The sequence below is a fragment of the Vicugna pacos genome, unplaced genomic scaffold, assembly GCF_048564905.1.
Source record: "Vicugna pacos unplaced genomic scaffold, VicPac4 scaffold_19, whole genome shotgun sequence".
NCBI classification, from domain to species: Eukaryota; Metazoa; Chordata; class Mammalia; order Artiodactyla; family Camelidae; genus Vicugna; species Vicugna pacos.
In genome coordinates, this window is record NW_027328740.1 from 25,834,613 (window position 1) to 25,858,453 (window position 23,841).

At 40.7% G+C, this 23,841-nt stretch overlaps 1 protein-coding gene across 4 annotated transcripts in view; it reads left to right on the plus strand.

Annotated features, from left to right (window-relative positions):
• LOC140693333 (uncharacterized) overlaps positions 1-16,833 on the plus strand; it is a 41,762-nt gene extending 24,929 nt beyond the window's left edge. For 2 of the 4 annotated variants that reach the window (XR_012069057.1, XR_012069055.1), the window contains exons 2-4: positions 9,491-9,549; positions 9,747-9,899; positions 10,435-10,495. Coding sequence is in view for 1 of the 4 variants with exons in the window: in XM_072957267.1 (XP_072813368.1) it covers positions 7,661-7,687; positions 9,491-9,549; positions 9,747-9,842 (182 nt within the window). In the remaining 3 variants the exon portion in view is untranslated. Of the gene's footprint in view, positions 1-7,660; positions 7,688-9,490; positions 9,550-9,746; positions 9,900-10,434; positions 15,444-15,721; positions 15,843-16,553 lie in introns of those variants that run through there. The other 2 variants (XM_072957267.1, XR_012069056.1) reach the window with 2 other exon arrangements.
• Positions 16,834-23,841: the final 7,008 nt, after the last annotated feature.

Genomic DNA, 23,841 nt, shown 5'->3' on the forward strand with positions numbered 1-23,841 from the left:
CAACCATGCACTTTCTCAGAAACGCGCTGAATTTCCTTGTGCCTCTGATTGTTCACTTTTTTTTTTGAAAGCACATCTTGCCCTTTGCTTAAATGCCATCCCTGCTAGCCACCACTTACACTCATTCTTCTGGACCTCATCCATATATAGCTGCTGAATGAAAGAACAAAATGTAGTATCTCCATTTAGTGGAATATTATTCAGACATAAGAGTGAATAAAAAAGAAAAAATAAATAAAGGGGAATATGAAAAAAGCCATCTGCTCTGGGTAGTCCACCCTGACTGCTCAACCCGGCCTTTTCCCTTTGAAACCCCACCCCTTATACCCCACTCTACTATTTTTGATAGTATTTACCACCTTCTAATAAAGTTTAACATTTTCAAAAAAAAAGAGACATGCTGATACCACTTCAACATGGGAAAGCCTTGATAACAGCACGTTAACTGAAAGGAACCAGACACAAACAGCCACATATTGTTGATTTCAGTGATCTTAGAAATGCCCAGAATTGGCTCATGCAGTGGCAGAGAGCAGATGATGGTTGCAAGGGGCTGGGTGGAGGGGGGTTGTGGAGTGACTGCTAGTGACAGGGGTGTTCTATTGGGGTGATGAAGTGTTCTGGAAATAGATGGTGGTGAGGGCTGCACAACCGTGAGTGTGCAGAAGACTGCTGAGCGCTGTCTCTGGGAGTGCTTGTTGTTGGGGCAGCTTTATTTTGTTCTCATCCTGTAATGTGAAGGGTCATCTTGTGCTGAGACCATTCAAATCCTGTGAGTGGTAAGGCTAAGAGACTTTGCAGAGTCATGTTTCTTTTTTCCCCCTTGCTGAGTGTAGGCAAAAATGGTTTAAGCCTGAGAAAGTGCTTCATATGCAGAAATGTCTTTCAGTTTTGGCTGGTGTAAAAATCTTGTGAGCTTTTTAATCATTTAGGACAGTCTGTAGGGGGAAACAGCCTGTGAAGCCTGGGTGAGACTTGGAAGAGCCGCGCTACCCTCCCAGACACGGGTGGGGATTTCACCCCCATTCAGGCAGTGAAGGGCCAAGACCCGTGAGAGGAGTTGACAGTCATGAATATTTATGTGTATCCGCTGCTTCATCTTGGATATTAATTTCTAGCTGAGTCATTTTGTGGCAGCAGCCTCATCCTACATCAGGAATTTATAGTATCTGCTCTTTGAGGTGAAGAGCTGACAGACTTGATTATTTAACAGTCTATCTTGTATTGATATCTCAGATTCCTTTGTCAACCGCAAAACAGCAGAAATACAGACGTCCTTTAATGCCGATGTGACCTGGAGCAGGTTTAGTTTCTGTACCTCAGTGACCTTATCTGCGTGTGGGGAAGATGATAACAGTGCTTCCCTCACAGGGGCTGGTGAGAGGAGACTGAGAAGCACAAGTGGAAGACTTACACGAGATGCTCATGAATGACAAATTTTAGTGCTCTCAGCCTGGTGAGGCCTCAGGGGCAGAGATGTCAGAACAGAGCAGTCCTAGCCGGAGTTCGATCCGTATTGTCAGGTTTTATGATCACTATCACCACTGTGGGTTATCAGGTAGTTTTAAGACTTGGTAATATGAATTCATGAATAATGTTAAAGACTAGACAACTCAGATCCGGTTTACATAGTTCTCAAGATTTCCTGTGAGAAATGGATATTTTTTCCCCATCTTAAATCTGAGTGGATTCTCTAAAAAAATTCTGTAGTCCTCCATCTTTTTCCTTTAATTCTCCTTTTCTTTAAATAAAAGTTTTTAAATGGAGTTACTGGGGACTGAACTGAGGGCCTCATGCGTGCTGAGCACATACTCTCTCAACTGAGGTATACTCTCCCCCATAATTTTTTTAAACTTTACTTTCTTAGTATTCAGAGGTTAGAGGCCTCTAATTCTTTTTTTGGAGACTTGTCCATAAACCGGTAAATCTAAAATTAATGGACAAAATTTGGTTTATTAAAAAAATCATTAGAACTTTTATCAATCCATTCAAAAGGAAATGCTTATTGAGTTAAAATGTTTCTCCTTTATGGTGATTTCTAATTTTTGGTCTAGCTTAACTTATTAAAAGTAATCCTCATCATCATAATGACCAAGCTTGCTGTGAGTGGACACCTACCAAAGGCTAAACTGTTTTTCTCATGTTTTACTTCAAAGCAGGTGTTTGACGGTAGGTATCAATGTCTCCTTTTTGCAGCTGAGGGATTGAGAGGTGGGCAGCTTGTCCCAAATCAAACGCAGCTGGCGGTGCCTAGCTCGGTGCTGGAACCCAGGCTGCACAGGATGCATTCTCAATTTCTCCTCTGATCAGCCTCCCGTTGAGTGGTTTCCCGAACTCCTGTGAGTCCATAAATGACCGATTTTGGCGATCTCAGCCTGATGAGGCCTTCAAAGGAGAGACACCAGTGAGAATGTGAGACAGAGCGGCATAAATTAAAATTGTACATTTTCACAAATGTTGCATTCTCAGGTAATGACTTAAATAGTTTATGTTTTCTTTATATTAGTGCTATGTAAGCACTAAAAACAAAACATTAAAAATGATTATAGTGCAAAATAGGAGTGGGCTTTGAAAGTCCAATCATTGCTAATGATGTTGCTTGTTTTTCTCTAGTGGTGCTTATTGACAGAATAATTTACAATGACTGAATTTGTTTTATGTATGTAGTCTTAGTATGGAGGAAAAGTTTGTCAGTGCATATTGAAAGTAAAATCTTTACTCTTTTCTTTCCTGATGATAAATATGTACGTTGTTTCCATGGCTTAAGTATATTTCCTCATTTGTGAAATTTGAGTGATGCCGTTTACCATGTCTGACTGTGAGAGGTAGACGCCTTGTATACAAAGCATCCAAGAGCTGCTTAGTAAAAATGTGCTGTCACAATGACAGATAGTTTAGAAGGATCAACTGTGAATACTAAAGAGGGTGGCTTGTTTCTGATGCATATTCAATATGGATATATATGAATGTGGCTTAAAGTAACAAGGATTCAGGGTTTTGTGTGTGTGTGTGCGTGCAGTATGAAGTTTTAATGAAATCTGTATCATTCTATTGAGACAGGGACTAGTTAAATTGACTTAAGCAGACGACCTTGAAGATTATTTACACAGAATGTGTATTGTTACAACTCAGTGTTCATGCTGCCGTGTAACTATACACTCAGACATTTAAATTCGTAGGACTCTGACCAGAAGCATTAAGTTTAGAAAAATCCACATTGATCATTTTCAGGGAATAAGCTTCTCTCTTTTGTGATTAAAGAAAATTTTGATTTATTTTTATGCACTCTTAATAGGTTTTAAAATATCAAAACATTGATTTGACATGTCAGCTTTTTTAATAGAAAAAAGCTCATGCTGTTTTAATATGTAAATAAATGTTTTTGTATTTCAATACACTTCTATGATTTCCTGGCTCTTTGAGAAGTATTTTGCAAGATACTTAGATTACCTCCTGTTGGAAAAATACAGACATGACTTTTATGAATATAGGCCTAGTACAGGTCTGTTGGTTTTTGCTACAGTGCAAGACATGAGGACTAGGAGAGCAGTATGTGCTACATAAGCTTTTAGTTATCTGATTCTTGTTTCTGATCCACAGGCAATTTTTGTGTTGCACCTTTCCAGGCAACCAGGAAGGCCTTTTAAGCCATAGGTGGCGCTGTTACACCTTCTTACAGTCTTAACTTTCCTGTTTGTAAAGGAAGTCTTAAACAACGTGTTTTTTTTTTTTTTGATTCCTTTGCTTAGTGCTTCAGGGTAGCACAATGTCCATTATGTCTGACTACCTGGAACTATTATTCTGCTTATGTCTTAGTTTTATTCTATCATCTCGCTGTGAACATTTCAGACTTCCTGTGCAAACAGTTGCAACATCGGACTTTTCTTGCAGTGTTAGAAACCAGTGAGCCGGGATTTTATAAAAGAGCTAGAAGCGGCCTCTGGAGCACCTTAAAGCTGAAAAGTGTACTGAGTTCCCTAAGTATTATCCCAACCGCTGTGTGTCAATGGGTGGTAGGAGATTTGGTACATATACAAAGGGGTGTGGTGTTTTGACTTGGGTTTGCGTGCACGCGCTGCCACTGAGCTACGTGATCCTGAGTCAGTTCTTTCTGAGTTTTTCCCTCGTCTGTGAGATGGGGACACTCATTTCTGCTTTGTAGAATTGTGAGAATTAGAAATTATGTAAAGTGTTTAGCACAGTGTGTATGACAAGAGGGCTCATAATCTTAACTGCTGTTTGGTGTGAAGCCATCATTTGATAGTCTTTGGCAATTACTGAGAAACAGGAAAATAAGAAAAGCTGGTTTTATGATGAAAGATATTTGAGGAGGTTCCATAGTTCCTATACACATAATTTAGCATCAGCAGAGTCAGGACATTTACCCAGTCGCCCTGAACCAATGTTAAGCCACAGAATTTTTGTTACTTCATATATGTTGGGGCTTAAGGGGACCCAATACTTATACACATGTTGTGTCCAGCAGCCAACTGAGAGATGACAAAGAAGAACAGGCAGGCGATAAATGTCTCCTTTATTACTGATGAAGCCACGTTCTCCATGAAATTCAGGGCTGTGGGAGAGTGAGTGTCATGACACTATGTCCCAGAATTAGAGACTTACGCAGTCCCAGGTAACTCTGGTCCACAGCGAGCATTCCCTTGAGAGATTCTGACCCATAATGCACAGGACTGTCTTGCCATGGAACTGAGCATCCCGGCTGCTTCCTAAGGGTGGCCAACACTGGAGGGGAAGGAAAGCTTTCATATGCCCTGCTTGTCTCCCCGGACTCACACCTCAATCTGTTAGTGTGAGGAGGGCTAGCCGTGGGCCAGTGGTCAGGGGTGTGAAGGGAGAAGCAGTCTCCCATGGACCAGAGGAGTGGGGAGGAGGGAATCCCCCCTCAGATTAAACAGGTGGTGGCTTGAAACAGAAGGGTGCTCCTCAAGAGTTTATAAGAGGGGAAATAAGGATTTCCTTTGGGACTCAGAATAGTCATGAAACACAGAAGATGATTAGATGGGAGACTTGTAAATCACTTTCTTATTAAATTGAAATTTGTTGGGCACCAAAAATGTGCTACATTCTTTTCTGAGAGTTTTACAGAAATGAATCCTCCAATTTTCACAACAAGTGAGTAAGAAAGATTTGATTGTTATCCCAGGTTTACAGTGTGGAAATTGAGGCACACAGAGGGTAAGTAATTTGGCCAAGGTAACAGAGCTAGTAAGTGGCAGAGCTGGGATTTAAATCCTGGCTATCTGGTTTCCAGGCTCCCAGGGATGGGCTTTGGGTGTTTACAGGTATCTGCATCCCTGGATCTCTGTACCTCTGCATCAGTTAGACCAGAAAATACAGGGAAAGTGGAGTTATACAGGTACTCACAGTCGTGTTTCAGCCACTGTCCATGGAGTGTGCCCCGTGATTGGCATTAATTGTTTTCCAGGCAGTAGATCTGTTCTTATAACAGAAATTTAGTCCATTGAGTTAATCTAGAAACCCTTCCTGCTCTGCTTCTGTCCACGCTTGCCATGTGACTGCCTGCCCGAGATTGGGCCGTGGAGGAGAATCTGTACTCATGGTTGAACTCTGATATTTCAATCTGGTTTGTAGTTTCACATCTCCTGTTACATTAATAAATTAAATTTCTGGTTTTCTTGCATCAGTGTGTCATAAGTTTGCTTAATGTGAAACCAGTCCATGGGAGCCCAGGGGTGCTGACGGTATAATTTCTGAGCATGTGGCATTTCTACCCGTGCAGAAATGGCTGGAGGATGTCCACCTTCCTCACTGATTTCTCCCAGCAGCAGGGTCCTCTCCCACCCCCGGATGTGAGGATGGGATCTCTCTGAGTAGGCCATTCAGAGGCCGAGTCCACCAATCAGATGAAGTACCTGGAAGTGGGTTTAATAGAAGAAAAGGGCTTCCAGGTAGTCCGATGGGCTGTTTGAGTCCGTTTGGTGAAAAGATGTCCACTGTCTGTGGTTGAGCTGCTTCTTTGCTGTTTAAAAGTCTGTATTACATGAAGGGATTTTAAAAAGCAGAAAGGTGTGATTTCAGGTGGTACATCCGCACCGGTGAGTAGTGCTGGATGACCGCCTGTGTGTGGAATAGACAGAGTCTTACAAACTTCATAAAACAGCTTTTAAAGCTCTTCCATCTGAGTGCACTTCGTATGGGGTCCAGTTCATGACTGGTCGCGCTGAGAGGGCACGTAACTGATGATGGCAGAAAGGACACGGAGGCATCAAAAAGGTCCCAGACATGTTCTGTGTTTAGAGGATGGGGCACAGAGTAACATATTTGAGCTGGTTTTTCATTGAACACTTTTGAGTATTTTCTAGGACTCCCCAATCCCCCATGGTTCCATGCAGCTGGGTGTCCCCTCAGTGCAGCTCTGTCAGCGCTTGCCCTGGGCTGACGCGGTGTCACGGGGAGCAGGACGGTCAGTGTCCCCGGCTCCTCCGAGCTCCGTCTCCTCATCTGCAGAGCCGGGTTTCTCATCCGTGTCTACTTAGTAGGATTGCTGAGAATCACACGTGATGGTTGTCAGGTGTGACTTTTGGTTGTCTCTGTGATTGGCGTATAGTCAATATTTGATAGAAACACTTGTTTTTTATTATAATTGTGGCTCCTAGATTGCAGTGGTTTTTAGTCTGCATTTATTTTTTTATATAAATTTATTCTTATTTTTAAGTAAGCACTTGTATTTATTTATTTTCATGAAGGTACAGGGGATTGAAGCCAGGAACATGTGCGTGCACAAAAGGTGCTCTACAATGGAGTAATACCCACCCTCCTTGTCTGCACTTAAAAATAAATATTTCAATACACAAAATATTTCTTAAACACCATCATGGGTCCTATTTTCTGCATAGACAATTGAATACATATGCCATCTCAATAAGAATAAATGTCATGGGGACATACCTTTCTAAATCTGTTTACGTGTTTTAAAACGATCATAGCTAGTGAAAAACACGAGTCTTGGATCCACTACTTCTTAGGGTCTGCTTTGCCATCATGGGGAATTACATTCTACAGAGAAGGCTTATTGGATCTCATTGATATTTGGATGATTTTGCAATGTTCAAGGCTTTCAAAAGCTGACCGTTTTGTATTTTAAACTAACTACAAAGTTATCTTCTAGAAGTTGTAAGTCCTTAGCTTGTGAAGTGCCCAGTAATTCAGTTTGTATATGTCTGTGTCTCTGTGAACGTGTATGTGTGTGATTTCAGGAATATAGCAATAAGTTCCATATAGCCTTCTGAAATCTTTCTCCTCCAGTTCAAGGTGTAGGTATATATTTACACAAATAAATTGATACTCTTTTGTGATTTGGCATATTGGTGGGAATAAGAGGTTCTCATAATTGTTTCAGAAGGGTTGGGGAGCATGAGCTTAGAAAATGGGAGGAGATAGAGGCAGGGAGGTTCTTTAAACTTTGTGCAAGATGAGAAACAGTAGATTTTCCTTTTTCTTCTAAAGCAAACTGGCACTGAATTGTAACATACTAATACTCAGAATTGCTTTTCTGATCAGAGACAAGTGCCTCAGATTTTTCAAGGCAACATGAATGATGAAATGTGTTTTAGCAGTTATCTTTAAAAGTAGTTTTATTTTTCAAGTATAAGTCTATAGACTGTTCTTTTTTACCCAGCTGTACAAGAATTTCTCATTGATCCAGGTACGTGATCAATGTGTTTAGTTTCTTTGGGTTATTTTTTTTTTTAAGTGCTTGATTCATTCTGGTGTGAATGAATGTTTAAAATTTCTGGATTTTGATCTTTAAAACTTGCTGATTTATCAGAACTGCAAAAAACCTGATGTTTGTTCCTTGTTTGGTGGGGCAACCTATTGATTTATGTTGTCTGTTATAGAGGGAAATTCTTCCTCTAGCCTGTAGATAATTAAGTGAATGGTTTGCAGTGTGCCTTAAAAATTATTTGAATGCATTGAGCATGTTTGTCCAGTGAATTTTGGATTGAGTCATAATAATGACTTTGCTTTGATTCTGTGGCTTTTGTCCTCTCCACAAGAATTTGAATTCTCTGTTGCATTTTGTATTCGTGTTCTTAACAGGGGAAGGAATTTTGCATTTTTTACAGAGGTGGGTTTTCCTATCCCCTCTGAATTCCTTCTGTAATTGATACAGCGAAAATCTGTTATTGCAGTGCTTAATTATTTCATAAAAAATTTTTTGGCTTAATCAGAAACAATGACAAAGAATGATAATAAAAAATACGAAAACCTTCCTTCCTTTGAAGAATAGAAATGAGGTGGTCAGGCTCACGCATGCTTTGTACCTGACACACTTACTCTCATGTCATTGTGTATCATGAGTCGGAGATGGAGTTGTTTCAGGTTTATAGATTTTTGTTTTAACATTTGTGTTGAATTCATTCTCTAGGCATGATGATTCCTGTTGCCTTTGTGGAAAGTGTAGATGAAGGGAAACAAATGCTTTGTTTTGTTTTCAGGAGGCCTGAGATGCTGATGAGAAAAGAGTAGAGGGTGGGCTGAGGAAAATAGTGATAGACCCTCACCTCCAGGCTGAAATTGATGAACAAAGAAATCAATTAAGTGTATTGGTATTTGACTAATAGAAGTCAGACAGCCCAGACTGTCTAGTTATGCCCAAAGGAAAGTACTGAATTCACCTGCAGAATTAGGTGCTTTACCATGTAGAAGCAGCTTAGAGCAATCAGAAAAATCAGTGATGAGATATAAAAAGAATATAATATCTTTTATTTCTGAAACTTTTCTACATTAAGTTGTGTAGAGCTAAAATTAAGTTTCAAGCACCAGGAGTTAAGAGTTTAGGTGGTTCTGTGGGATCGTTATTCAGGGATGTGTCTAGACCCTGCTGGAGTGGCCGAAGCTGGCAGGAAAAGATCCAGAGCCAGGATTTGTCATCCTAGGATGTCCTCCATAATGGTTCCATGTGGGAGCCCATGATTGAGTTAACAAGTTGTAACACATCGCAGCCGCCTGTCAACTTTAAGAAAAAAAATGTGCTTATTAACTGCTTTAAAGCAAACACCTGTGCATCCTCACTCCTGTCTCCTTGCCATAAAAAGCAGAGACAATGCCTTGCTTGCATATTTGAGGTTATAGGTAGCACACTGCTTATTGCACAGCAATGACCCAGGCCCTCAGCTATAAACGCCAGGCCTGCGTGGTGTTAGATAGTCTATTATCCCCAAAACAGGGACCAGGCTGGTCTGGTGGTCTGCTTTGTAATGAACATGTCTAAAAAATGTATCTTGTTCCCCTCAGCCCATGACTTCCCTAAAGGTAAACTAAGCCTTAGTACTCATGGTGGAGTCTACAATCTCTGTCTCATCCCTTCTTTCCCCAAGTTCCTGCCTACTATCTCACAACTGTTATTGACTTTTTACTTTGATTATACACAATAAATATGGGAGCATTTGAGAGACTCGTGGATTTGGCTCCCTAATCCCTCTCGCTTTCTTTCCTTTTTCCGCAGTCTTGAGAAATTCATTCCGTGTCGGTAAGACTTCCGCCAGCCAGAACCCACAGTTCCAGGTGAGAAGGATGCAGGCTTTATCCCTCCTACCCGAGGGAGAGAGAGGAGATAATTGAGATATGCTCCCCTGTGGTCCCTTCCTGCCCCAGGGCCACTCCAGTTCACCTGCAGCCTTCTGGCCTCTGCTCACTGGGCCTCTGTCCCAGGATTGACCGCAGCCTTTTATTCCCTTGTCAACATTCCCTGTGCCTTTCAGAGGTTGCTCTCTTCTCTGCAATTCAACCCTGGCACGTGTGATGGTGGTCAGCGTGCTGATGGGCAGTTACTTGGGGACTCCCAGGAGCCATGCTGATTCTCCTGAGTCATTCGGGGTTACAGAACTGTCAAGCACTGCAGGAAGCCCATTCACGTGAGTTCAACACAGCATTACATCACTTTCATTTTATTTTTGAATTTTCAGTGGAGAAATTATTTGTAGCACACTGTTCCAGATTTTAGGCCGCCTGCTTTCCTCACCACCATTTCCTTGTTGGCTCTGGTGCTTGTTTTAAGAACCAGGTTTCTTCTCTGGTCATTTGTAGCAGCTGGGCTTGCCGAATCCTTGATTTGCATTTGAAGCAGAATGCTTCTTCGTGATGTCAAACTGATTTTCCTTGTCATGTCTGAATATTTCTTGTACACTCAGCAACAGTTTCAAGTGAAATGCTCTTGTCCAATTTCGGTTAACTAATATTTGCTGATCTCCTGCTTTCATGCTGAGGGCAGTTTCTTCTTCCTGTAATAAATGTTAGCAATTTGCATTTACTATGGAAGGTACTAATCCGAGGTGCTTTTGTTCTTAACAGTTTTAATACAAATCACCCATTAAAATGTACAGCGGATTTTACTCTATGCCCAGAAATGTGCATCCCAGTCAATCTTAGAATATTTTCTTCCCCCAACAGGAAACCCAGTACGCATAAGCAGACATTATCAACTTCCCCATCCTCCCCAAGCCCCAGGGAGCCACTCTTCTGTCTCTGTGGATTTGCCTGTGCTGAACATTTCATGCAAATCGAGTCACTTCATGGAAGTGGAACCGTCTATTTTGACTGACTTCTTTCACACTGAGTAACGTTTTCAATGTTTGTCCACGTTGTGGCCTGGGTCAGTACTCTATGCTTTGCTATTGCTGAATAATATTTCACTGTATGGCTGGGCCCCTTTATTTACCCATTCATCACGTGATAGACATTTGGGTTGTTTCTGTTTTTTGGCTCTGAAAATTAATGGCGAAAAGTAATGGTGAATATTCCTGTAGGAGTTTTTATGTTAACATTTGTTTTCAGTTCTCTTACTTGTGTGCCCAGGAAGTAGAATTGCTGGATCATTCAGAAGCCAAATGTTCAACTCTCTGAGGACGTGCCAGGATGTTTTCCAAAGTGGTCACGCTGTGTTACATCCTCACCAGCAATGGCTGCGGGCTCCGCTTCCTCTGTGTCCTCATTAGTGCTTGTTAATCTTTTTTTGATTTTAACCTATTGTAGTGAATGTGAAGTGGTTTCTCCAAGTTGGTTTGACTTGATTTCCTTTAGAGCTAATGTTATTGAACACCGTTTCATTGTGCTTATTGGCCATTTGTATATTTTCCTTGAAAAATATCTTTTCAGATTCTTTTTTCATTTTTTAATTGAGTTGCCTTTTTATTGTTGAGCTGTGGAATTTTTTTTTTTGATACACAAATTCCTTATCAGATAAATGATTTGAAAAAATTTTCTCCTGAGTGTTGTTTTTTCACTTTCTGGATGGTGTTTTTTGAAGCAAAGTTTTAAAGTTTAATGAACTCCAATTTATCTGTTTTCATTTTTCCTTGTGCTTTTGGGGTAATATTTAATATCTGATGTATTTTATTAAAACTTGTATATATAAAATAACTTAATTCTTAGGACCGTTCTAGGAGATGGGTGCGGTTGTTGTCCCCAGTCTATGCATCGGAGACTGAGGTGCAGAGAATTTGACTGACATATTAGTGTCAAAGCTACCCAGTGCTGTGGGAATTCAGACCCTCATGTTTTTCCCTAGCATCTGAGCTCAACACCACCATGCTCCAATCTTTCCAGGAAACGTTAATGAAAAAATCTTTACTTTTTTGATTTCTTGTTAGATTTTTTTCTTATTGGGGACCTCAAATTCTCATTTTCTTTTCGGATATCAGTGTCGATTTATTTTAGGTCTCATGTAGGGAGAAGCATTGCTATCAGTTAACTTCTTTATTACTCACTCTCCAGTGATGATTGTTGCTAGTTGATCTAATCAAGTCATGCTTAAGTCTTTCCTGCTCATGACAATAACAGCAGAGTCATGACTTATAGAATGCTCAAAGAAGAAAGTACTAGATTGATTTTATTTTGCCAACCAATCAAACCAATCAAATAAAACCCTGGTGTTGACACAGACTATAAGCCCTCCAAAATAGGGTCACTGTCTTCATTGTGTTTCATTTGTTGGGTCACAGTGTCTGGATAGTGCCTTGCTGTCCAGCAGTTTTGTGAGGATACGGTGCTCGTGAATCATTGTAAGGACACAATTTTGACAACAGACTGTGTTGTTCATTTCACGACGGAAAAGGTAATATAGAATTACTGTTCAGATCTGTTTTAAAATTAAGCTTTGAATTTTGAGAATAGTTCAAGAAGCCATACAAAGCTCTTTTTCACTAATTTTAGATCTATCTTAGACACATTATGTTTACATAGCAGAGTAACTTATCAAGTAGATTTGACAAAGGAGTGTTATATTGATTATTTGTTTTAGTTGAAATATTCTACCAGGGATAAAGTCATAAGTGCCCATAAATGAACAAATATATTTGTATTTAAATGCAACATGGGAGCAGACTACATATGTTTCTATATAATATATATGACTGTGTGTTTTAATCTTTCTGTCAGTGTTTTAATAGTTTTTCAGCAATTTTGTAACTTTAGAATTCTTCTAAAAAATTCACCCCCAATTCTAGTGCAGTTTGTACTGTGTATCCTGACTTATGCATGGGATTCCACTGTCCCCTCAGTGAGGAATTTCCTCTCCTATTGTGTTAGGAGCAGAGTTAAAGGAACTGTGATTTCTAGGCCTTTGCTCTCCATGTGTTTGCAGTTGGCTCTCAGTCACGATTTTCCCTTTCCAGAGTTTTCATTGTTAAAATAGAATTTCTGAAAATAACTATTAATATGTTGCATTGGTCTCCCTAGAAACTTGACTTCTTTGTGCTTTTCAGTTTTCAATTTATGAAAAATGCAAATGCACTCTTGTTTTTAAGTTGTCCTTTTTCAATAGATATTTATCTCTTAATTGATAGAATAATTTTTTCCCAATGAATGAATCGGTGTGCATGTTTTAAAGGATAACTTACTTTTTATTTTTCTTATTGTAACAGTAATATTCATTGTAGAGAATTTAGTAAATAAGGATTAACACAGTAATAACTTCACAATGGCCTCTAATCTCACCTGGAGATACAGTTGTAAGGTTTGAAATTGAGAATTATAAGTCCTCTCAAATTTTTCTTTTTCAAGTACGTATAGGTTACTGAGATCCTCGAATTCCCATATGAATTGTAGCAGCAGATAGTCAGTTTCTGCAGAGGAGCCCGCTGGGAATGTGATCGAGACCACGTTGAATATACGGATCGCTCTGGGGAGCACTGCCATTCCAAGAGCACTTTCTTTTGATAGGGGAATGTGTGTGGAGTGTCTGTCCTGGTATTTAGGTCTTCTTTAACTTTTTTTTTCAACAATGCTTTGAGTTTACAGAGTATTATTTTACTTTAATTATCTTTGCTTTTATATTGAGGACAAGTGTGCAAGGTACTGGGATCAGAAGTGTATTTGAGCCCCGCAACTTGCTGCCACCATGGACGCTGCACTCTTGCTTCACCCGCTGTACAATCTTGCACAGAATACGACCTCAGTAACTCTCTCTTGAATGAATGATTATATGATTGTTGGATGATGCTTGAGAGTCCTTGTGATGATTTTTTTCCCCAGCCTTTCCCCAGTTCTTAACTATGCCCTTTCTCTTCCTAAACTCCAGCCTGGGTTTCAGCCTGCCTGTGGCATTGATTTTCCTTGTCTGTGGACTCTTCCTTTCACTGGTTCCCGATAATGTTACATGTGGGCTGTGGAAACTTGCTAGATGTCAAGAAAGAGCTAATCCATTGTAGGCCAGTATTTTTAGAGTTTGTTATTGTTTTATTGATTGAAATTAAATGAGGCTGCCCCCTGAGCCCTCCCATGAGCACTTTTGACCTTCCTACAGCTGATACTGCTCTAGTTGCTGCATGTGCCCTTTCCCCAGCCTTGATTTTGTAATTGAATAAGTCACCATCACTGGAGCCCTCTCTTTAAAAGATAAAGAGAACATTTGCTCCTTTTCCCTGTTTGGGGACTTCAATGAGATGAGATCCCAGGTAAAGAATGGAGCCCCACCTCTTTCTGACCCCCGCTGTTTCCGTTCCTTTCTTCAGGGGAAAAGAGTACAATTCAACAGTATAAAGATTGATTGTGAGCTAATGAGATAGACAAGACAACCGATCATTTATTAAATAACCTTTCATGATAGAAACAAATGTATTATACACACAAACAGCACACAAAGCACTGTAGTACCATGGTTACAATCGTGGGTCCGAGTTCGTGTCCTGCTCTGGAGAGACCAGTCCTGTGAGATGGAGAACTGGTAAGTCGGCTTAGCCTCTCCAGAACTGGTTTTCTGTCCTGCAGAGACGGGGCTCGCTAGGCGTCCCCCCCGTAGAGGTGCTGTGGGGTGTAAATGACGCGCGTGGGCAGCCTGAGCACAGCTGCTCATTCCTCGTAAGTGCAGGGTAGCATAGCTTTTGCGGTGATGGCTTTATGACCGCCCCATGTAGACTGTCAGTGCTCTGAAGGGATGCCTTGTGGTTTGGAGATGGGATTCTCACTTCTGTAAATACCCAAGTATAGTGTTATTGGGTCCTGCTGATTTCAGTCTATTCTTTAGAAAGTACATATTGTAGATATATTTTTCAAGCATGCGTGCTTTTTTTCTTTTACTATTAAAGTTCTACCCTCTCATCTCTTGGTGTTACTTTTCATGGAATCCAGGAAACAGTCCTAAGCTACCTGCCTCTTCACACTTTTCCGTGGTGGTTTCCTTCCCTGATTAGAAGAGGGTTTTGCATAGGAAATTTTATTTGTTCCCCTTTTCTTGGAGTCTCTCTCTCTGTCTGCCCATCTCTCACCTCTCAATCTGTCCATTTCTCAACCCACTGCTTCTTCTGACATGTTCCAAAACGCATTTCAGGTAGCTTACAGAAGAACAGATACCAAATAAACAGGTGAGAAAATGGGGCCCAGTTCAGACAGTGAGGCTAGGAGGCGAGCCTGTGTGAGGGTTGCAGGCGTGAGACACATGTCTCTGCCATGTGACTTATAAGATCGACAGCAGCAGTGTGCTTCAAGCTCCCAGCAGACACAGGGAAGCAGGATTTGAGGGAGATGCTTACTGGCTGTGAAATAAATAAGTGACTTAGGAGAAGCCCAGCCTTTCCAGCTACTAAGGCTTAGGAGAATATTTTGAGTGTCTTCCAAAATCAGAGTATGGCATCTTTTCTTTTTTCAGAGTTCTATGTATAGTTGGTTACATTCTATACCTGGAAATTTCTCCAAAACTGCTTCCCACGTGAGTCCCATGGCTCGGGGATTGGGTGGTTCTGCTCATTGATGGGGGTTGGCCAGAAACAGAAAATGAGAGCCTCAAAGGGGCCTGGGATTTGTCAGTTATGTTTTGTCAGTGCTGTAGGGTTCAAGAAATGCTTTCACCGTTTCTCTCCATCTGAGGCGGCAGCGTAATCTCTTACCAGCATCAGGAGCTCAGGGCCACGGGATGGTGGGGGCTGACTGCACTGCCGTCAAGACAGCTGAGCTAGTCACTGCAGGTGTGGTTCTTTTACATACTGCATTTCATGTTCTTTACTAGAATGTTTCAACAGGGAGTTAATTAACTGAGTTAATTAACATTTAATAAATATGATCTTTGTTGAAAAGACAGTTATAGGCAGAATATAAGCTGTGAAGTCTTTAAAAATGGTTTCATTACTGAAATTTCATTTGGGGAGATACACGGTTTATCTTATATATGGCTCTCTTTTAAAGTAACAAAGAAACAAGACAGAAAAGGCAGAGGATGATTTCTGTTCTTCCTCTCGGCTTGCAGGTGCCCTCACCCCCAGTAGCATCAATCAAGACACCAGCACTGACACTGGCCGTGCTCAGAACTGCCTCAGCCCTGAAGACACTGCTGACAAATAGAAGGGGGCCACGCCCTGTTACAGCAGGTGCTCTCACTTTGTGGGTCCTTATGTAACTGCGTGGTGTTAATCAGGATCGCCCGTCCTACATTGTGTGATGCTGCTGCTTTGTCTCCTAGTTACTTGTTTCTCTAAGTATTCTTGTATTATTCTCCAATGCATAGTACTACACACCTAAAAATGCTTTTTTTCAGATGAAAAAGAATGTGCATTTAAAATAATAACTCTGAAAAAGGGGGCAAAAGAGGCTATCCTTGTCCCGCTATTCAAAGATAATAATTAACACGTTAACGTATATTTTCATCAGTGTGGATCACCTCTGTCATAAAAAACCAGAGAGCACTCTGTGACTGTTTACTGTGTGGACACCTCCATTTTCCATTCGGCTTTTTATATGTTTTTCTACAATATTCTATCTCCTCTGGCATGATTTTTGATGACCAGTATAGCATTCTGTCTTGTGGAGGCATTGTCCATTTTACTTTGGACTTAAATAAACTTTTAAATTCCAAGTATACTTAACTGAAATACTGAAAAGAGAACTGTGGTGGTAGAGGAAGGCCCTACCTCCCTTCCCCTTATTTCCGAAGAGTAAAAACTGTTGAAAATTTGACATATATGTTTCATGACCTTTATGCCTATGACATACATATATACACACATATGAGAATTCCATGTATACGTGTGTGTATATATGCTTTATTTAAAAATGAGACCATACTATATGTTTTTCTGCAGCTCGCTTTAATCACTCAGGTGTATATCATAGACGTCCTCCCACTCCAGACTCACCCGGTCCTTTCAGATAGAGTGGAGGGGTCTCCTGATTTGCGGGTGTGGTCTCTTTCCCACGCACACCTTTGGTGAGAGAATGCTGTGGACAAGGCCCTGGACCACGGCGAAATGCCGGCTCCCTCATTGCTCGCAGCTCGTCGTGATTTAACGCATCATTGTCTTGATGGTGGACAGTTAAGTTTTCTCCATTTTCCACTGTCAGAAAGGATATTTGACTGGCATCCTTCTTGTACAGACATTCCTGTGATCTTTTATGAGTATTCCTTTAGTTAAGGCTTCTGGAAATTTAGTCCCTGGATGTGACATTTACATTCATCACAGACTCCATTCAAGTAACTCTAGAAATTCCTTCCATAGGGGAATGAAAAGATGCACAATTACTTATGTAACCAATTCTCTATTGCTGGATATGATTTCACTTCAGTTTTTCTTCCCACCATTGTAAACAGTGCTGTGTAAATGCCCTGATGGGTACATCAATTTTGGACTAAATTTGTTTTTTCCTAGAGGAAACGATTCGTAGAAGTGGTGTTGAGTCAGTGTGTACGTACGTTTTTCAGAGTTTACATATCCATTGACATGTCGTCCTCTGAAAATGTCGCTCATGGTTTCTTCTCCCACAGATGGACACTAGATAGAATATCTTTTAAAAATATTTGCCAATATGATGAGCAAAAGTGCTTTTTCATTGTTTTAGTTTGCATTTGATGACCAGTGAGGTATTGAGCATTTTTCACTCATTAGCCATTTGACTTTTTTAAAATGAATGATTCCTTTTATCCTTTGCACACATTTAAGTGGGGGAGCTTCTTGTTGCTTTGTGACAGCTCTTTGTATGTTATGAACATTAACTTCTTGTCTTCAACAACATGTATCACAGAGCTTTTTCTTGTCATTTCTTTCCTTTCATTTTGTTTAGGAGGATTTTAATTTTGGTAGTGTCTCAAAATATTCTTATGATAATAAATGTATTCCTTATGTGTTTTATCTTTGAAATTATTCTTAAAAATAATTTCTTATACTGGAATAAATCTCCTCTGTAGGTTTTTTTTAATCTCTAAGATGGAGATGATAATAGTACTTGTTAATGTAAGGGTAAGTTGAGTTAATAAGAGCAAAGTGTTGTATTTGCTGTTATTAGTACTTTTTTATATTTACATCACTGTCTGTAAATTATCTTGTGGTCCTTATGAGAGGAATAGTATTTATTCTTTCTAGGTGATTGTCTGATTGTCTCAGGACAATTACTGAAGTCATACTTTTCTCTTTGATTTGAAATCCCACCTTTACAAAATACTTATGTACACTAGAGTCTCTTTTTGAGCTCATGGTTCCCTTCTGTCAATCTGCCTTTCTTACTCCAGCACCATAACTTACATATTGTAAAAATTTATTTAATAATTGGCAGTCTGAATTTTTTTCATTCTTTTCTTCCATCCCAAATTTTCTTGTCTAGTATTATGATTTTATTATTCCTGAAGAATTCCAAAATATTTTGTTCAAGTTAAAAAAAAATCAGATTGGAGTTGTCATGGGAGTTTTCAGTAAGTTTTGAATTATTCTGATGAGAACTTACATCTTTACAAAACTGCTTTCCTCCATGCAATTTGTTGATGTCTCTACATTCTCACCTCTTACTTTACCCCTCAGTACAGCCCTGAAGTTTCTCCATTTAGAACATGGGCATTATTTTTTAACTTATTCCAGATTATTGTTTATGTTTTTGTCAATTTTGTAAGTGAAAATTTTTTGCTATTATATTTTTAAACGCTTAAAACTGAAATTTAGAAAGGAAGATTCGGTTTGTAAATACTCACTTTGTATTTTGTCATTTAAAATTGTAAGTATTAAGTAGTTGTTCCAGAATCCTTTCTTTTTTGTTTTTAAAAATTTGTGTCGAAGATTCTCAAAATGTTCATAGCTAAGTAGTATAGGTGGGGAGACAGATGGAGAGAGGTAGTGTGGCTCATGTACAAACTGTGAGCAGTTTCATGGCTGCCTTTAGGCTGGAGAAACCACAGAAGAGCCCAGGTTAGACAAGGAATGGCTTTGTATGCACTTGAAAGCCAGCTTTCCTGCCTGTATGGTGAAGCCTGGTGGGCGTGGCAGGTAGATGATCAAGGTCTGATCAAGGTCATTTGCTGCACAGAGCGCTGTGTCTGTGAGAAATGGTGACCATTGCCATGGCAAATGCTTGGTGCCAGGAACAATGCAGGGGAGCTGGGGAGCCTGTGTTAAGGATTTTCCAGTCCTGGGAGTGGGAAGATCAGACTCTGCATTCAGATCTGAGTTTGAATTAATCCTCTTTAGTTTACTGGACCTCTGACTTTTGTCAAGTTATGCATCCTGTTTGAACTCCTGCTTTGTTGTCTCTCAAAACAGAAGAATTACAGCCTGCTGCTAGAGTGTTTGATCAGGGTAAATGATTTGTGTCTATAAGATGCCATGTACAGTCACAAGCTCAGTGAGCAATGAGCTGTCCCCTCTTCTCCTGCAACTCAGTGCTCGATAAGTCATCAGCAGAAAGCGAGTCCCTAATTTGTATGTGGTGCAAGGAAGAACAAAACTAACGTCTTGCCTTTCCCTGGCAGTATTCTTACTTCTTTGCTTCATGTACCTCTTTCCTCCTTCACTCTCCCCTTTCACCTCCTCCACCAAGAGCCCGAGACTCTCTCAGAACACTAGATTCAAATTATTTAAATGTTGGCTCATTCCCATGAAATGACAGTGACTTAAAAAAACTGTACACATCCCAGAATTCATTGTATTTGATTTACACACACACACACGTGCACACACACACACACACATCAGGCTACCTCCCATTTACTGAGGGAGAAGGGCCACTTTTTCTGAGTTTTCATTTACTCAGCGTGAGAGCAGTCTCTTAAGCAGAATTTCACCTGGCTTCGTGCATGGTTTTTTAAATTGGATTTCTGCTTTTTGTCCATAAAAATATTCTCCTATTAGAAGACAGGAAGTGGAGACATAGATATTCTGCTGAGATATTGGTGTTATCATATTTGAGTTTTAATGGACATAAGGTGGCATAGAGTCATACATTATTATGGATGAGAATCCTTGATGATGTAACTTGGACAAGAATCTGGGTCTCCTGCCATCGTGTCCATGCGGGTGAAGAGGCAACTGGGTGGAGGATGGCAGGGAACCTTCTTGCTTGAGTTCCAGGTTCTTGTTAGTTTTCATTGCTCAGCTGCCTTTAGTTTATGTCCATGAGGCCTCTCATGGGAAGGTCACTATGTCCTGAGAGACTGAGTTACTAATCAGCAGAAAGCTCTGGACCCACTCATATTTTCCAGAGTTTTTCTGCTGACCTGCTGACACTTTATATAAATGAGACCTAACAAACTACTGGATATAAAATCCTTATTCTTATCATTTGCCCTCAAGTTCCATAGGAATGGGGTGCTGTCTCAGGCTGTCTAAGGCTAGATCTGAACAAAGATAGGGTGATAGGCTCCGCTGCTGGACCCTCCCCAGTCGAATGGGATTTCCACCTTAGTTTTTAGAATCAGGCAGATGAGTTCAAATCTTGTCTTTACCAGTTATTAGCTTTGTGACCTTGGGGAAATAACTACTTTTTTGGTTCCAATTTTCTTTATCTGTAAATAAGTTCAGTATTTATTTTAGGGTTTTTGTTTTAGAATTGAATGTGCTAATTCCCTAATTTATTCCTAAAATACTGATCATATGGTTCTATGCTGGTGCCTTAGTAGTTGATTGCTAAGGGACTCAACAGTGAGAATGGGGATGGGGCCCCCTGGATCATACAGCTTATATTCCAGGATATGCTTGTAAAAGACAAGATTGCAGTGGATTTTTAGTAAATGTCCATTCCTTTCCTAATCCCCATTGATTGTGTATATATCTTTATACTAATATATGAACAATTTTTTTTGCAGTTTAAATCTCTTTGTAGTATTTAAAGAATGTAACTATAACAAAAATACGTGAAATAAAATGACTTGACTTTTATTTTCCTTTCAATAAGCAAAACAAAATAAAATAGAAAAGAAAAGAAAAAGTATTGAAGGAGTAGAAATAATTTTATTTCCGTGGAATCAACTCCCTATGTTAGGTTTTTCCATTGTGTTGTTCAACATCATATAAAATTGACAGGTTGTGACTTCAGTGTTGATAGCTAGGTGAGTATAGTTTCTTTTTGTGGTTGTCTTTGATGAATTATTTGCACTAGATCATAAATGATGTGCATGTTACATATTGGAAACGAGGAAACATTGGAGACATACTACCTCCAATGCAGTCATTTTGTTACCGAGTCCAAACTCGTTCTGCTCGCCGCATGACAGGCCAATAAACTGGGAGATGAGGTGTTGGAGCAAGGAATAGTGACTTCACTTGCAATGCTGGCAGACCCAGAAGACGGCAGACTGATGTCCTGGAGAACTATCTTCCCCAAGTAAGAATTCAGTCTCCTTTTATACTAAAAAGGGGGGGGTTGTGGTTGGTTGTTGCATACTTCTTGCTTTATGAATTGTTTGTCCTTTGAATCCGCTGTTCTTGCAGCTGTCCATGTGGATCAAATCATGGTACCCCTGTAAAACCTCCAAAAAAACAAAGGCTATTCTCTATTATGCAACTTGCCATCTCTACAGACGTGCAGATGAGCTAACATTTTTAAAGATCAGGGCCAGGAGAATAGGCTTTCCTGCAGATTTCAGGCTAAAGGCAACTTTCTTTTTCAAATGGTGCAGAGCTACGAAGTCTGAGCCTAGGAAACAGGGCACAGGTTTAAACTCAAAGGAACAGATTTAACATAGGGTAAAAACTGTTACATTTTATTACAATTCCGTTTCCAGCTTCATAGATAATATTAGTAAGAAATACGAGCAATTTTGTATTTTTGCTTCTTAATAACCGATAAGTGTACCAACTATATTTTGTGAGCAGGGATGCTGTGCAGGCATTGGGGTGACAGCAAACTCTTGTAGGGGGTGGCCGACCCTGCAACATCTCTGATGCCCCGTGAGTGTTGGTGAGGGTCTCCGTAGCCAGGGGCTCTCTTCAGGAACCAGCATATGGGCATTGACCTCTGGAGACCTCTTTTTCGGCTGCAGGAATTTTTTCAGATATTGAGATTGAAAAATCACTCCAGCTGGGAATAATTAGGGAAAAAAAAGAAAAGGAAAAGGGTTTGGAGTAGAGTAGAAGAGTAGGACTTAAGATCACGGAGCCTGAGTGCTTGGCAGCGGGGCCTCGGGAGAGAGGGGAGCAGAGGTGGGGAGGGGCCTGGCTCCGGAACCAGCTCCTGTAATTGTCCTTGCACGCAAGCCACATAGCTTTAAATTGGCCTGGGCCACCTCTCTGGGCTGGATATCACCCTGGGCAGAACCGTGGTATCTGTAAAGTAAAATGACTTCACAACTATTGCACAGAGCTGCAGGTGTAAGAGAGCCTAAGCCTGTCTCAGAGTGCAGGGGACAAGCGGAAAGGAATGGCAAAATTTCCACTGACAATTGAAATTTTGTTAAATAGCCTGCTACAGTTGTTTGCATCACTTGAATGAATGCAGGCATATTTCTTTGGGCATTTATAGGTTCACTGAACCCCACCAGCCCCTCTTGCCCCCATCGGAGATGGGCTTTCTCAAGCACAGTGCCCCTCCTGCTTGGGTGGAAAACGCTGCTGGTCCTTGCCTGGGGCCGGGCTGCTGCAGGGCACTGAATCCCCGAGGCACGGCCTGTGAGACACGACAGGAATATCTCTGCTTTTGACTGGGTGCCTCCGTTTCCCCTGCAGTGTAAAAATGCCGATGACTGAGTTAGAAGCATGCTTCCAAGCTGTCCATGTCCTTGGCATCCAGAAGCGGAGCCTGGAAGCTTTCGAATTTATCCAGAATGCGGTTTACATTCACCTTCAGCAGGTGAGTGTATGTCCTTACACAAGTGGAGGAATTACTGCAGTTTTCCTGGAACTTTCTCACTACAATTCCATTTGATTTTTCTGTGCTAGGATTCAGTATGGCCTGCTAAAAACTCTGGAGTGAGATCTTGAAACCCTGATGAAGAGCATTATTTATTTCATTTCTCTATATGATACTCTTTTACTTTTAAAATTCAGAATTTTTGGTTGTTTCAAAAATTTTTTGGGGGGGTTGGAGAATCATGTTTACTCTTACCATCTTTGCAACCTGTTGCTTTGTGCCTCTCACCTGTCTTCTGTCACTTGTGAGGCGGTTCCATTTGTGACCCTGTCCGGGTTGTTCATGTTATAAAACATAAAGCCTGTAAAAGTACAGTCCCTTTTCCTCCGAAGACATTCCACAAATACTCCTTTAACCTGGGTGTGGTTTTAAGAAGACAGAATCTTTAGAACATGTCCTTGCAGGTTGCTAGTGCAAAATCCCAAAATCAATAGTCTAGCTCAACATCTAAAATCTTTCTAATTTACCTTGGAATTGTATGGATAAGTGAAGCAGTTTGCTAAGAACTCAGACCAGGTTTAGAATACAGGTTGGTGTAGCTCAGCAGGTCCTCCCAAGCTGATGCTCTGCCAGAGGGCGGGGCCGAGGGGAGAGGGCGGGTCCTGCCCTCCCTGAGGTGACAATTTCATGGCAAAGACTTTCACCTGGTGAAGAACTTGGAGTTTCTTCTAAGAAGAGTGGGTCTGAAAAGAGTCCAAAAAGCGCGGGAGTGGCACAGTCCCATTTGTCTCAAGTAGGGGAGAGTGGCTGTGGGGCCACTTAGGAGACTCGTGAGTCCAGGTGGGCAGTGTTGGTGGCTTCCACTTGAGCGGTGGGACGGTCAGTGTTTAAAAGCGAACATATTGAAGGCATGTTTAGATGGTAAAAAGGAAAGGATGAAGGCTGGCTGTGAATGCAGGATGGAGTAAGGCCCAGGTTTCTGGGTGGATTAATGAGGTAAATGATGGTCCTTCTGTACTCTGAGGAGGGAAAGCTGCAGAGGGAGTTCTGCGGAAAACTGATGAGTTCAGCTGTGGGTAAAGTGAAAGGTTGTTAGATGTGTGGTCTGGGAGCTCAGGTGAGAGCCAGTAGTGAGTAGGGGGAGGTGAGAGGGACTTTCAAATAATTTTGTATTGTGAACATACAAATAAGTATGAGTAATGACACATTTAACACCTCTATATTCTGGATTTAAAGCCCAGTAATATTTTGCTATACTGACTGCAGAGGTTCTTAATATTTTTTAATAGAAATAAGTAGAAACAAAATAGTGGAGTTAGTGAGCAT